Below are 13,834 nucleotides of genomic sequence, written 5' to 3'. Positions count from 1 at the left end.
GGGGAGCCGGGCTAGGCTGGCAGCCCCCTCCCCCTGCTCCCGCAGGCAGCAGGCAGGAGCCGGGGCGGGGCGGCCGGGGCGGGGCAGAGCCGGCTGGGAACATCATGGCTACTCTGGCCAACGGGCTAGCGCAGCAGCAGCAGCAACCTCCCCCCGGGCCCCCGCCCCCGCCGCCGCCGCCTCCCCCGCCTCCGCCGCCGCAGGCGGAGAGCGCTGCCTTCAGCACCACGAACAGCTCCGGGAGGATGAATGGGCTGACGCACGGCCAGGGCACCATCGCCATGAAGGACCACGATGCCATCAAGCTCTTCGTGGGGCAGATCCCGCGCAACCTGGAGGAGAGCGACCTGAAGCCCCTCTTCGAGGAATTCGGCAAGATCTACGAGCTCACCGTGCTCAAGGACCGCTTCACCGGCATGCACAAAGGTACGGCCCTCCCCGCCCTCCCCCTCCGGTCCCACCACGCCTGCTGCCCCCGGCCGGGAGGGAGGGCCAACAAAGGGATGGAGAGGAGCTGCTGCTGCTGTGCCTGTGCCTGTGCGTGCGTGCGTGTGTGTGTGTGTGTGTGAGTGAGAGAGAGAGAGAGAGAGAGGCAGCCCCATCCTAGGCAGGGTTACTCGGAAGTAAGTCCCACTCGATCCACGAGGGAGAAGCAGCCCCATCCTAGGGAGGTTTACTTGGAAGTAAGTCCCACTCCCCACCATAGGCAGGGTTACTCGGAAGCAAGTTCCACTGCGATCCACGAGAGAGAGAGAGAGAGAGAGAGAGAGAGAGAGAGAGAGAGAGGCAGCCCCATCCTAGGGAGGTTTACTCGGAAGTAAGTCCCACTGCGATCCGAGAGAGAGAGAGAGAGAGAGAGAGAGAGCACCATTCTAGGCAGGTATACTCGGACGCAAGTCCCACTGTGATCCACGAGAGAGAAAGAGAAACAGCCCTATCATAGCCCTGTCATAGGCAGGGACTTACTTGGAAGTCCCACTGCGATCCACGAGAGAGAGAGAGAGAGAGAGAGAGAGAGAGAGAGAGAGAGAGAGAGAGAGGCAGCACCATCCTAGGTAGGTTTACCCACTGCGATCCACGAGAGAGAAAGAGAAGTAGCCCTATCATAGGCAGGGTTACTCAGAAGTAAGTCCCACTGCGATCCAGGAGAGAGAGAGAGAGAGAGAGAGAGCCCTGTCCTAGGCAGGGTTACTCGGAAGTAAGTCCCACTGAGATCCAAGGGGCTAACTCCCGATCTGCGTGTTGCAAGGATGGCGGCATTAAAGCCCAGTCCCTAGGCATGTCTACTCAGAAGTAAGTCCTATAGCCAGACATTATCTGGACAGCTAGATACTGAATTACTTACTGTAGTTCAGTGGAGCTTTACTCCCAGGTAAGCGTGCAGAGAGGATGGCTACTGGAGTAGGGGAGGGGAGGGAAGTTGATTCATAAACAGGAGAGGAGACTGCAAACCATCTGAGAGCTATGGAGAAGGCCAAGCCTCCCGCCTCCCAGGGCCACCTCTTTCTCTCCCCCCAACACACACACACACACACACACAGAGAGAGAGAGAGAGAGAGGTGTAATGAGTAATTATGTGTATAAAGTTGGGTCACATGTAGTGCCTGGGTGAGAGAGAGAGAGTGTGTGATTAGTGCACGCATGTGCAAAAGGAAGGGGGAGGCGATTCCTAAACATAGCAAATAGACATCTTCTGGATCTGGGGGAGGTTAGTGCAGCTGGCAAAGTCCCCCCCCCAGCCCCCTATCCTTCATACTTAAGGTATTATGGCTGCAATCCTATGTACACTTAGCAGGAAGCCCTGTTGAGCACATGTTTATGTTTGAGTAAACATGCGTAGATTTTTTGCACTATATGTGTAAAGTTGGCCTGGGTGGATGCCTGTGTGTACATGCATGTCCATGCACATGCCTGACAGAGAGAACTGGCGTAAGGTGCATTGGTGAGAGAATAAGTGCGTGAACAGGATGTGACGGAGATGGTTTGTAAACACAAAGAGAAGGGACATCTTCTGATCCAGAGGAGGGGGTTGATGTGACTGGCCTGTAGCAGACCTTTTGTCCCCTTGCAAAGTTTGGTTTGATGGAGAAGTGTGTGTGTGTGTGTGTGTGTGTGTGTGTGTGTGAGAGAGAGAGAGAGAGAGAGAGAGAGAGAATGGCTTACTTATGAATGGATGTGGGGGGGGGCTGATGGTACATAAACGCTGACTAGGAAATAGACCGCAGTAGTGACGGGATCTAGAGATGTTTCTGTTGCTTAAAAGAGCTGCCTGTCTTCCCCCTCCCCTTGTTGAGTTAGCTTGTGTGCAAAGTTGAGTCAGATGAAAAGCAGATGTAAGGTGTGTGTATGGGGAGGGTCCCTTTTATCTCAAGGAAACGAGTCTACACCCGAATCCCTAACCCACCAGTCTAGATATTAGCAAACCCCCCCCCCCAAAAAAAAACTATATATTTTAAAATCAAGTTCTTTAATTTGTGTGTTTCCTCAGAATTCTTTGTATTGGCTTGGCCAACAAATACAACTGTTTGTTGCTCCCATGTTAGGAGGAAAAGCATTGAAACAGTTCCTAAAGCATCACATGATGCATATGTTTATAAGAATTGTACAAATAAGACACAATCAATGTCAATAATAATCAATAATAATTGGCATTAATTTCATTGAAGGATAGAAAGAAACCAGGTATCACGGAAAGAGTGAGTAGGTGGTGGGAATATGTCCTGTTTGTAATTTCTAGTGACAGTTACAAAATGCAACTTGCAAAAACTGGATGGATGAATTAATAGACAAAGCAAGCTGAGTTGGCTTGTGGGTGGATGTCTTCACATTTTTCATACAATAGGTTGTTCTCTACCATATCAGCTCTGCTTTTTTTAAAGGCACTCATCAGGCAGAGATTGCTCCTTGTGTTTTACCTGCAGAGATAGAACTCCTAGTATGTGTTTGTCAAACCTTTTTCAGTTCCAGAAGGCTATGTGTAATTCAATTCATTCTTTAAGGCTGCAGTCCTATACACACTTTCCTGGGAGGGACAGCCCAATCCTATCCACACTTTCCTGATTTATTCTAATGGGACTTACTTTTGAGTAGACATGCATAGGATTGGGTTATAAGCCCTGTTGAATGCAATTGAACTTACTTTTGAGTACATGCATGCAATTGTGTTGTAATACCACCTGATTCTGTGCACATTTACTTACAGTATAACCTGCCTGCTCAGAAGTAAGCTCCACTGAAGTCAGTGAGACTCCTAGGTAAATATTATAGTAGGATTTCTCAAATTTATGTCAGGACGCGTTAGGTGGGTTGCGAGCCAATTTCAGGTGAATTCCCATTCATTTCAATGCGTATTTTATCAGTACAGTATTAGACTTTATGCCACCATAAAGTCATGACTGCCATGACTGCATTTGGGAACATACTTTTAACATGTTACTCTGCATATTCTTTTAACAATGCGGGTCAATGGGGCTTACTCATGGGTAAATGTGGATAGGATTGCAGCCTTTGGGATGTTTGGGGAATTATTTTTAAACAGATCAGCCACTACTTGGAAGGGGTTAGGAGGGTTTGGTTCTTCTTTATGTTAAATAATTTTTAAAACTTATACGTATTGTAAGCTTTTAATTTACTTACTTAATTGATTTGATTTGGTCGGATTGGGGGTGTTAAAAATTTTTCTGCTTGAAGATGTCACTTCTGGCCATGACATCACTTCAAGGTTAATGACATCACTTCTGGTGGGGTCCCAACAGATAGTCATGCTAAAAAGTTGGTCCTGGTGGTAAAAAGTTTGAGAATCGCTGTGTTGTAGAATTGCAATCTTAAGCCTCAGTGTATTCAAAGGAGCTTAATCTGAGTGACTTACAGGATCCTGTGCCTTTGCAAGCCATTGTCTTGGCAACAAAACAGGAGACACAAACCTCTCTGCTTTTGCAACTTTTCTCAGACTGCCTGATTTGAAAAGCAGTTTCTTCAGGATACAAAGCTAGAGTTTGATAGTAACAGTCCCCCCCCCCCCAAGAGTGCAATGCTCACTTTGTGCAGTGAGCACAAAGTCTACCTTAATTTTTAGCATCTCCTAGGTAGGTAGGTATGTTCCTGAAAACCACCTTTACAGAAACAAATGTATCAACTCTCAGGCCTCAGAATGAAATGTATGCACCAGCTGATGGGCACAGGGCAGGTGGGGAAAAAATATGAGCATTGAAGATCTTTCCCCCACCCCCAAAGCAATCAAGCAGCAGTCTATTCCTCTTGCTAAACAGCAGTGAAACAGAGGGTTCAATGCCATCACGATAAACAAATATGAACAACAGTTTCCAAATATCAGACCTCAGGATTGATGGAAGAAGCTGAGCTGAACACTCAGTTTCTAGAAAGTCCTATCAAATTTGGCTTAAGGGTGCTGGGAAGCTGCTTTGTGACAACCTGCAATTGCCTGAGTGTTCTTGTGAAATAGCGTTTTGAAGAGACCAATAATCCTTAGGTAGCTAGTTAACTCTTCAGATACTATCCTACCCAGCACCATATGTGAGGATAAGGGTATGTTTGCCCCCCACCCCATATATACCAAAGTCTATCCACGTGGCTTATTTATATTTTTAAAAATCTCTTCAAACCTGTACTAGATACAGTATTTGTAACTGTAAAAGCCAGAATGAAAATGAAACACCCTTCTTCATTTAAATATATTGCTTGATCGATGCAATTAAATGTCATTCATCTAATTAAAGTGCTCCTTTATTTTGCTCATCTATCACAAAACATGTCTTTTGTGTCTTGGTTTTGCACAAAGGCAAGTCAGTGGATTACAGAAGTTTTAGGAGTGTTTTAAATGAACCCAAACAGCTATTACCAGGAGCTGTTGGTCTGTCTGTCTGTCAGCTGCTGGCTACCAGGCCTGCATTTCTTCACTCTTCATTTTGTTCTATTTGAAGGCAAGATGGTTGCACTTATTAAGAGTTATTAATACTTAATCATCTAGCAGATTTAATTGTGCCAATATTAAAAATGCATCAATGTCAAATTTCGTTCATTAAATATTTACATTTTTGAAAGGAAACTGTTTTGCTGCTGTTTTAATAGTGTTTTAGGAAGCTTTATATAGGATCTAATTAAAAAAATAACAGTACCAGAGGATAAAAACTAATGATGATGATGATATGCTGTGAACCTTGCAAAATTGTTGTTGTTCTTGATTTAGTCAAAGGCTAGCAAATATTCATACTTGTCTTCATTTTCATAAATGTTAGGTGCAGGCAGAGGTTCTGCCTGGGCCACTCAAGCCTTGTGGATTCACAAGGTTGACTGGGGTGGTCTCCTAATGGATTAGAGGTGGCACTAACTAGCTACTGCCATCTGCCTATCTACCTCTGCCTGCTTCCCCCACTACTCCTCATTCTCCTGCTCTGTGGATTGGAAAGGAAGAGCTGAGGAGAGAAGAGTGGTGGACTAGAACATCACCACTCCCCTCTCTTCCCTATTTCCTGTTCTGCTTTCTCCCCTAGCTGCTTTTCAAAGTCAGGGAATGAAAGAAGGAGAGGCAGTGGCTGGGGCACTGTAATGTAAGGGGATCCGCATGAATTGTGGCAAGGTGATGTGTGGGGTATGGGAACAGCAGTTGGTGTGGCATCAACTCAGCAACCTGGAGGGATTGGGCCAACCCCTGAGGTCATTATCCTTTTTCACAGCGGCTTTGCAAAGCTGTGACATGAACGGGGCAGGCAAAACCATGCAAACCTTATTCATAATATTGCAGACTCACAAAACCTCACCCAAGCTCTATCTGAGAGTAAGGGGTTGATGAGTGTGAGTCAGCGCTGAACAGTCTTCCTGCGGTTGCTTTTGATTCACAGTTCACAACGTGTGCTAAGGAAAGAAGCAGATTCCTCCAAGAGTGTTACTCATTCACCTTGGCAGCCCCAGGAACATCCAGTAGAACTACTCACTACGCAGAGTGTCAGTATCCAGCTCTGAATCTGGCGATCGGAGATTATAGCCAGTTATAGTTATTGTCTCTTTTGCCATTTGAGCATAAATTTACCATTCATATATAAGGCATGATCCAACCCAAGATGAGTGACTTTGATTTCAGTGGGAGAAAATAAGCAAGGTCTTAATCCTCTGATTGAAATGACTAGGTCTTGAAAGCACATCACTTTTGCATGCAACAGGTTCTTGTGCATATTTCCCTGTGAATTTCTATGGGTGCAAATTACTAGCTACATGTACATTTACTTATGCATACTTTGTACATATTTTTGTAGGGTTTTCCTGCCTTTATGCAGTGGTCAGAAGCACAAGATTTCATTTTGAATCAGTTAACTGAGCCCCCAAGTTGTGTTAGTGAGTTTTGCCTTTCTTTTCCTTGAACACACTGGCCTGCGGGTACCTCCCCAAAGAAATCTGTGTGGGTCTACAAATCACCAAAGAGGTCAACCATCAACTTGGATGGGTGCTTAGCTCAGAACCGTTTCTGATGCCATGTTTTGCTTCTTTGTAATGACTCTTGGGACCTGTGGCCCTGAAAAGACAAACGCACACAGTTTTGCTCAAATACAATCTTGTGGAGCTGAATCTTAAAAAAAAAAAAAAAAAAGGCAGCAATATCTGGTTGTAGTATATGGATTTGTTTTTGAGTAAGATGTTTGGATGAACATTGTGCTAAGACATTTAATGTGTTTATATCCACAAGGAACCTTCCAAAAGCCAGATCATGAATGCAGACCAGTGGTTTACTGGAACTGGTTCTGGCTTTTTGGTGTGATTCTTAGCATACTCAGCTAAAAATCCCCTTAAGATGCTAAAACAGGAAGGCTGCCTATAAGGCCCAAATCCTAACCAACTTTCCAGCACTAACATAGCTGTGCCAATGGAGCATGTGCTGCATCCTGAAGTTGAATGGCACTCATGGAGGCCTCCTAAAATGGGTTAGGACTGTGTCCTAAGTCTATTAGTGGCTACTAGGCATGATGGCTATATGCCTCTAGGTTCACAAGCAGTGGAACTTCTGAATGCCAATGGCAGGAGACAGGGCTGCCTTTATCTCCTGCTTCTGGACTTCCCCAAAGTGTCTGGTTGACCAGTTTGAGAAACTGGGCATAGGGCCCAATCCCATCAGGCTTTAGCATTGGTGCTGGGTGATGCAAATGTGCCATAAGGCATGTTGCACCCCCCTTTGAAAATCTGGTACTGGTGGGGAGGCCTGTACCAAGGAGGAACCCCCAGCCGCTGGTGGAGCAAAGGTAAGTGCCAGGTGGCATAGGGGCATGGGGAGGGGGACAGAGGGAGGTGTTCCTGGATTGGGGGAGGGCAGCAAGGGTGGAATGGGGTGGGACCAGCCCGGGAAGGGGGTGGGACTGGCCAGTGGCGTCACTAGGGTTCGCATCACCCGGTGCAGGATGCCAGCGCGTCACCCCCATGTAGTGGGCCGGGCAGCACCCCAGGTGGTGGGCGTGGTGATGTGCCATCACTCCACCCCCACTGGTTTTTAGGCTGTACCTTTTGATGGAACAAATATAGAACACATTCTGCATGAAATTACACATTGATTGATATATAACATGATGGTATTATTCTTCCAAATTATGATTTTAGTGATTTTGGTCACTAGTGGTGTCACCCCCCCCCCCCAAGGGTGTCAACTTACTAACACCTTATTGCAGCAGTTCTCAGTCTGTTAGCACTGGGACCCACTTTTTAGAATGACAGTCTGTCCAAGACCCACCAGAAGGCAACCATGCATTTTTTGTTCTCCAGTTTTTTGGCCATAACTTTTGATAGAAAGGAAATATTTCACAGTGATTTTTTGTATTTCATTCCGCTCGAAATTCCACATCCAACGGTATATAATTTGATAGGGTTACTCCTAACCACCACGATTTTAGCGTGTGACCCCCCAGTGCGCGTCACCCCCCCCCGTGCACGTCACCCGGTGCGGCCCGCACCCCCTGCACACTCCTGCACACCCCCTGCACACCCCTGCACACTCCTGGGACTGGCAGAGGCCTCCTCCATTGGATCCTATCCCCCATGTCAGGTTCAGAAGCCTGACATGGGCTTCTCAAGTCTGTGCAGTCTTGAGAAGCCCCATTGTGTGGGGGCTGGGGCTTTACTCAAGGTAAGGGGACAATTGTCCCCTTACCCCAAGGAGACCTCTGGTGGCTTCCCTGGCCTCACAGAATACAACAGCAGCCATTTCAGTGCCACTATACCACATGGCACTGGGAAGCTTAGGATTGGGCTGTTAGGTGGTCCTTTGGTCTGACCCTGCAGGGCTAGGAATGATGGACTAGGTAGGATAGTCTAACCTTGAATGCTGATGGATCCAGATGGTTTCCAGGCTGCCTTAGGGGATTTTTAAAAACAGATTTGACCAGCTGTCTTGTTAATACTCAGCTGGCTCCTAACATAGGAAGCTCGCTTGGGTCATTGATGCAATAGATCATAGACTTTTTCCTCCTTGCCAGTATGGAGGCCTCTGTGGTTTGCTGGGGAGCTACAAGCGATAAGGCTGTTGGGGCAATGACTGAAGTGCAACGGGGGGGGGGGAGAGACTTGCAACAAATGCAACAGAATGCAGCTTAGAGAACACTTGAAGGGTATTCTGTGAGAGTGATGACAGCCAAAAGTCCTTATTTCTGCATCACCATTTCATCCATAGAATCATGTCCGTTGTCCAGAGTGATTAAAGGGTTCTTGCAACCTAGCACCTTTCCTGTGGAGAGTTTAGAAAACCAGCAGTTGCTTTGTGTGTTGGCGTTGCTGAATTCTTTATGGATAAAATGGCTCAGATCTAATCGGACTCTGGCACCACTGCTGAAACAGAGTCTGGAGAAGAGGTATCCAGGGCCTCCTCTTGTTAGAGTGTGGCTGGCTTGCTTTCAGTTGTTGACATGTGGACAGAGTGCACGCTGTTGACCGCTTGCTCACTTGTCTCATGTCCAGCGTTGGCTGCTTCTAAAAAGTTGGGAAGGGTCACAGGGCCTTTTATTAAAACATCATTTATGGTTGACTAGAGCAGAGTGCAATATCAGCTGTGTTGAAAGAATCAGTAGTTTGACCTCTGTGGAAGACGAACTCTTGCGACCTGGGATATTACAAGCTTTTATCAAATCTCCCTTTTCTGGTCAAAGTCGTGGAGAGGACAGTCGGTTTCTGGTTAGCCAGGGCCTCTTGGGTGATGAGGATGATCTGGATCAACTTCAGTTGAGAGCTGGTATAGCATTGTGGCTAAGAGCCCGAGTGACAAATCAAAACTACAATGGTTTGAATCTCCCCTTTGCAATGAACCTACTAGGTACCCTTGGGCAGGCCCGTCCCTATCAGCCTTAGTTCCCCAGGTGCAAAATGGGGATATACACCTTGCCTTGGAACAGGGTTACCCAAACCCCAGCCCTGGGGCCATATGCGGCCCTCAAGGCCTCTCAATGCGACCCTCAGGGAGCCCCCAGTCTCCAATGAGCCTCTGGCCCGCCAGAGATTTGTTGCAGCCTGCACTGGCCCAACACAACTGCTCTCAGCGTGAAGGCAACTGTTTGACCTTTTTGCGTGAGCTGTGGGATGAGGGCTTCCTCCACTGCTTGCTGTTTCATGTCTGTGATGCAGTAGTGGCAGCAAAGGAAAGGCCAGCCTTGCTTTTTGCAAGGCCTTTTAGAGGCCTTGAGCTATTGCAAGACCTTCATTCATTCATATCAGTTCATCTTTAATATATTCATTTATGTAAACTTATGTAAATGTATTAAAATTTTAAATGTAAATTAATTCTTTCTTTCCCTGGCCTCCGACACAGTGTCAGAGAGATGATGTGGCCCTCCTGCCAAAAACTTTGGACACCCCTACCTTGGAAGGTTGTTGTAAGGATTCCAACATCTGACTCCCATCTGGAATTCAAGTGTGGGTGGTTCCCTGGCCAGATAAACAGACATGCCTGTTCTAGAGGGACGGGTCAGATACTCTCTGCAGTTAAGAAGAGCCCCGCTGGATCAGGCCAAAGGCCCATTTAGTCCAGCTTCCTGTATCTCACAGTGGTCCACCAAATGCTTCAGGGAACACACCAGACAACAGACACAACCTGCGTCCTGGTGCCCTCCCCTGCATCTGGCAGTCGGAGGTAACCTACCTCTACCTTGCACATACCTACCTTGACTTGTAACCCATGATGAACTTTTCTTCCAGAAATTTGTCCAATCCCCTCTTAAAGGCACCTAGATAAGATTGCGAGTGTTTATGAGTGTTTCTGGGCTTTCACCCTGCTCCTGGTTTCTCGGGTGGGCAGCCAGGCTAGGAGTCCATTTTATCAGCATTGGCTGGTGCACTAGCTGTTCCCCTTTCTTCTCTAGCCCTGCCACTCTCCTGCACCCTCAGAAAAATCCACCCTGTTGCTCCTCCAGTGTTAAGCTGTCTCCTAGAGCACGTGGGGGTGCTGCCGCCCTTCAAATTTCCCTAAAGAACACACCTTTTCTGTGAAAACTTTAGCACAACCACGTCGTCCTGACCCCTCCTGAAACCAATCCCAAGTGTAACTGAAATAAGTGCATATACTTCCTCTGTTTACCCCTGTCTCCATTTCCTTCCCTTTCTTCTGTTGTGTCTTCCATGTGTCTTCCGCATTTTAGAATGTAAGCTTCACAGGGCAGAGCTTTCTACTTCATAAGGTATCATGACCATTGACAGTCTTGAGAATGTGTTTCTCCCCCCTCTTCCAATGGAAGTGTGTGTGTGTGGGGGGGATGTATCTATGAACAGTTTGTTTTCATGTTTGTATGTAAAATAACACTTAGCTGATTTTTAAATTATTTCTACCTCCATTTTTCCACTGACTGGTCTTCAAGGGAGTAGTGATACTAGAACGATATATTGGGGGCACAGAAAAGGCAAGATTCATTTTTGGGGAGAAGGGAACTTTTCCCCATGTTAGATTTCTGAAAGAATGATGAAATAATGATGTAGTTCACATCAGCATTCCCACCTTAAAGATAAAGAGACTTTAGCCAATGGGAAACTACTCTTTGAATCGATGTGTTTTATACATACTGCTTGAGGATAAGAAAGAGAAGCATTAAGTGTACGTAAAAATACGTTTCTTTCAAGATACCATGGGGGTGGGTTTCAACAATGGGATGCTGGTGAGGAGATGACCTACTTGTTTGGGAGGTGCTTGACCCCACCCCCACCCCAGTCACTACCTGTGCTTCAAGGTGTCTCACACAGGAAAGTTATGTATGAATACAAGAATAAAATATGAAAAGCAGATTTAAAATCAAATGGATCTAGAGATCAAAAGGGAACAAAAAATAGACATGACAACTACAAAGCAGTTGTAGCTAGAAATAATGAAGCAATTCCATATCTCATATTCATGAAAAGCTTGGGAAAAGAAGACAGATTTAGCCTGGTGACCACAAGATAGCAGAGCAGGCCTCAGGCAAAGATGTTTGGGGAGGTGCTGGGGTCCTTCCCACCTAGCCTCTGGGGGAGGGGGTTTCTCAGAGTAGTGTCACAGCTGATCACCTGCAAAAATGGGACGGCAACCTCCCAGAAGGCAAGCTTCTCTTCTGAGATAATTGAGGGATTTCAGCCTTTGAGTCAAGGCTCCTATATGCCTGGTGACAGGACCCAGGTGACATAGAACGTGCCTTAAAGCCTAAACAATGCACAAAGTTCTGTTAGAACAGTGGTGGCACCAGAAAAGAAATACTGGGGGGAGGGCACAGAAGGAGTAAAGTGCATTTCCGGGGGGCACTCACACACAAACTTTGTCCTGCACGTTAGATTTCTGAAAGAAAAATAACAATGTATTTTGCATTCAGGTTTCTCTTCTAATTCACAGGGGATTACTTTTCTATGAATTGATGATCATTAAGAAAACTGGTCTCTGTGTTTGAAAAATAACTTTATTTTTTCACATGTTTATACCGCCCTTCCTCCAAGGAGCTCAGGTGGTGTGCATTGTTCCTTCCTGTCTTCTGTCCTCGCATCAACCCTGTGAGGCAGGTTAGGTTAAGAGATGGCGACCGGCCCAAGGCCACTTAGGAAGCTTTCCATCAAGTTGCCCCAGAGGTTCAGCAATGAGAGGATAGTGAAGAAGGAGGGGGACATTTGTCTCCACTTAACTGTATGGGGATTGTAAAAGCGTAAGGAGTGGGGCAGGGACCATAGCTCAGTTTTGCATGAAGAAGGTTCAGTGGGGGGCAGGATTTCCTGGGAAAGACCCTGCCTGAAACCCTAGAGAATTGCTTCTACTTTGTGTTGACAATACTCGGCCAGATGGTTAGTAGAAGGGAGTTTGCTATGTGCCCACCTGTCCAATGTTATCTGGGTCCTAACAGCTGAGTAACTACAAGCCATCTTCATGTTAGCCATCTTCATGAACATGTGACTTCAGGACATGCTTGTCACCCTCCTTTCTTTTTGGGTCATATTAGATGAGATAGTGGCATATCTGTTTTTAAATCTGGATCTACTGCAACAATGCAGTAAGAAGGGGTTGCAGGGGATGGGGATGGGTTCTGATTTCAGGAACAAGAGAGATGCATGGATAAGGAATGCAGAACTACCTTGCCTTTACTGTAGCCCAGGAGAGCAGTGTGATGCTGGACTGTAGTTAGAGATGGAAGAAAACGATAATGAAATAAAGGCCCAAATCCTAACCAACTTTCCAGTACGGTCATAGCTGCACTAAAGGGATGTGTGCTGCATCCTGTGGTTGGATGGCGCTCAAGGAGGCTTCCTCAAAGCAAGGGAATGTTTGTTCCCTTACCTCGGAGCTGCATTGCCCTTATGTCAGTGCTGGAAAGTGGGTTAGGATTGCACCCAAAAACGCATAATTCTGCTTTCTGCACTTCTCATTTTTGAAAAAACAAAACAAAACAAAAACCCCAAAATCTCCAAAAAAAAAATAAACCTGTTTTATTTGGTTTTTATTTATTATTTAATGGCGGGGGGTTTGCATGGGTAATGACTGTGGCTGCATATGCTGACACTGTACCACCTATATCACCTACCTAGTGCACTTTTCAAGTGGTTATACTTTATAATTATAGCGTGAATTTTGAATAAAAATACATAACACCGCTTTCTGCACTTCTAACTTTGAAAAACACTGAAATCCGTGAAAAAATCATTTTCTCCCACCTCTAACTATAGTATAGCTATAGTAGGCTATAGAGCAGGGGTGGCCAAACTTGAGAACCACATGCAACATAAGAACCACATGCAACAAACTTCAGATGTTTGAGACCCACAAGAGAGATATTTGAGCGCCACAATATTTAAGAAGTATTTAAATTCTTAAATATATTTGCTCACCATGACCACTAAATTTATGTTTTAGTCCTGTGGACTCTCACTTTATGTCTGGTAAATAATATATAAAGCTTGAAAATTTCTTATTTACCTTTTATATTAAAAAGGGAGCTCAGCCAACATATTTCGAAGAGCCGCACATTATATGTCAAAGGGCCACAAGTGGCTTGCAAGGTGCGGTTTAGCCACCCCTGCTATAGAGGGTAGCCTGACTGTGGGAACATCATCTCATGGTACAGAATGTGGACTGTGAGCTGCAGAGTGGAGGAGAAAGGTTTAGCATCTGCTACCTTTGCAACCCTTTTCTTCTTAAGTTTGACCCAATCCACACAAATCTTCTGTCCATCACATCTGGTTTTGCTATTCAGACTAGAGAGTGAGAGAAAAACATGTGTCTGCATGGAACCCTGTATACAAAGATGCATGACTCTGGAAGAAGTTTAGGCTCTTTGGTAAAAGCAGTGGGCTTGTACAGAATTGGTACAATGTGCTCCCTCAACAACACAACAAAAAAGGAGAGGCCCCC

The 13,834-nt window shown here is 45.9% G+C and overlaps 1 protein-coding gene across 19 annotated transcripts in view; it reads left to right on the top strand.

The window, feature by feature from the left end:
- Window positions 1-230: 230 nt before the first annotated feature.
- Window positions 231-13,834, top strand: part of CELF6 (CUGBP Elav-like family member 6) — a 189,996-nt gene continuing 176,392 nt past the window's right edge. For 12 of the 19 annotated variants that reach the window (XM_066635196.1, XM_066635199.1, XM_066635192.1 and 9 more), the window contains exon 1: window positions 240-426. In XM_066635196.1, coding sequence (XP_066491293.1) covers window positions 246-426 — 181 coding nt within the window. In that variant the 5' untranslated portion in view covers window positions 240-245. Of the gene's footprint in view, window positions 427-13,834 lie in introns of all 19 variants that reach the window. The other 7 variants (XM_066635184.1, XM_066635188.1, XM_066635187.1 and 4 more) reach the window with 2 other exon arrangements.

The sequence above is a fragment of the Tiliqua scincoides genome, chromosome 8 (assembly GCF_035046505.1).
Source record: "Tiliqua scincoides isolate rTilSci1 chromosome 8, rTilSci1.hap2, whole genome shotgun sequence".
Classification (NCBI taxonomy): domain Eukaryota; kingdom Metazoa; phylum Chordata; class Lepidosauria; order Squamata; family Scincidae; genus Tiliqua; species Tiliqua scincoides.
This window is presented reverse-complemented; position numbering and strand designations above follow the sequence as displayed.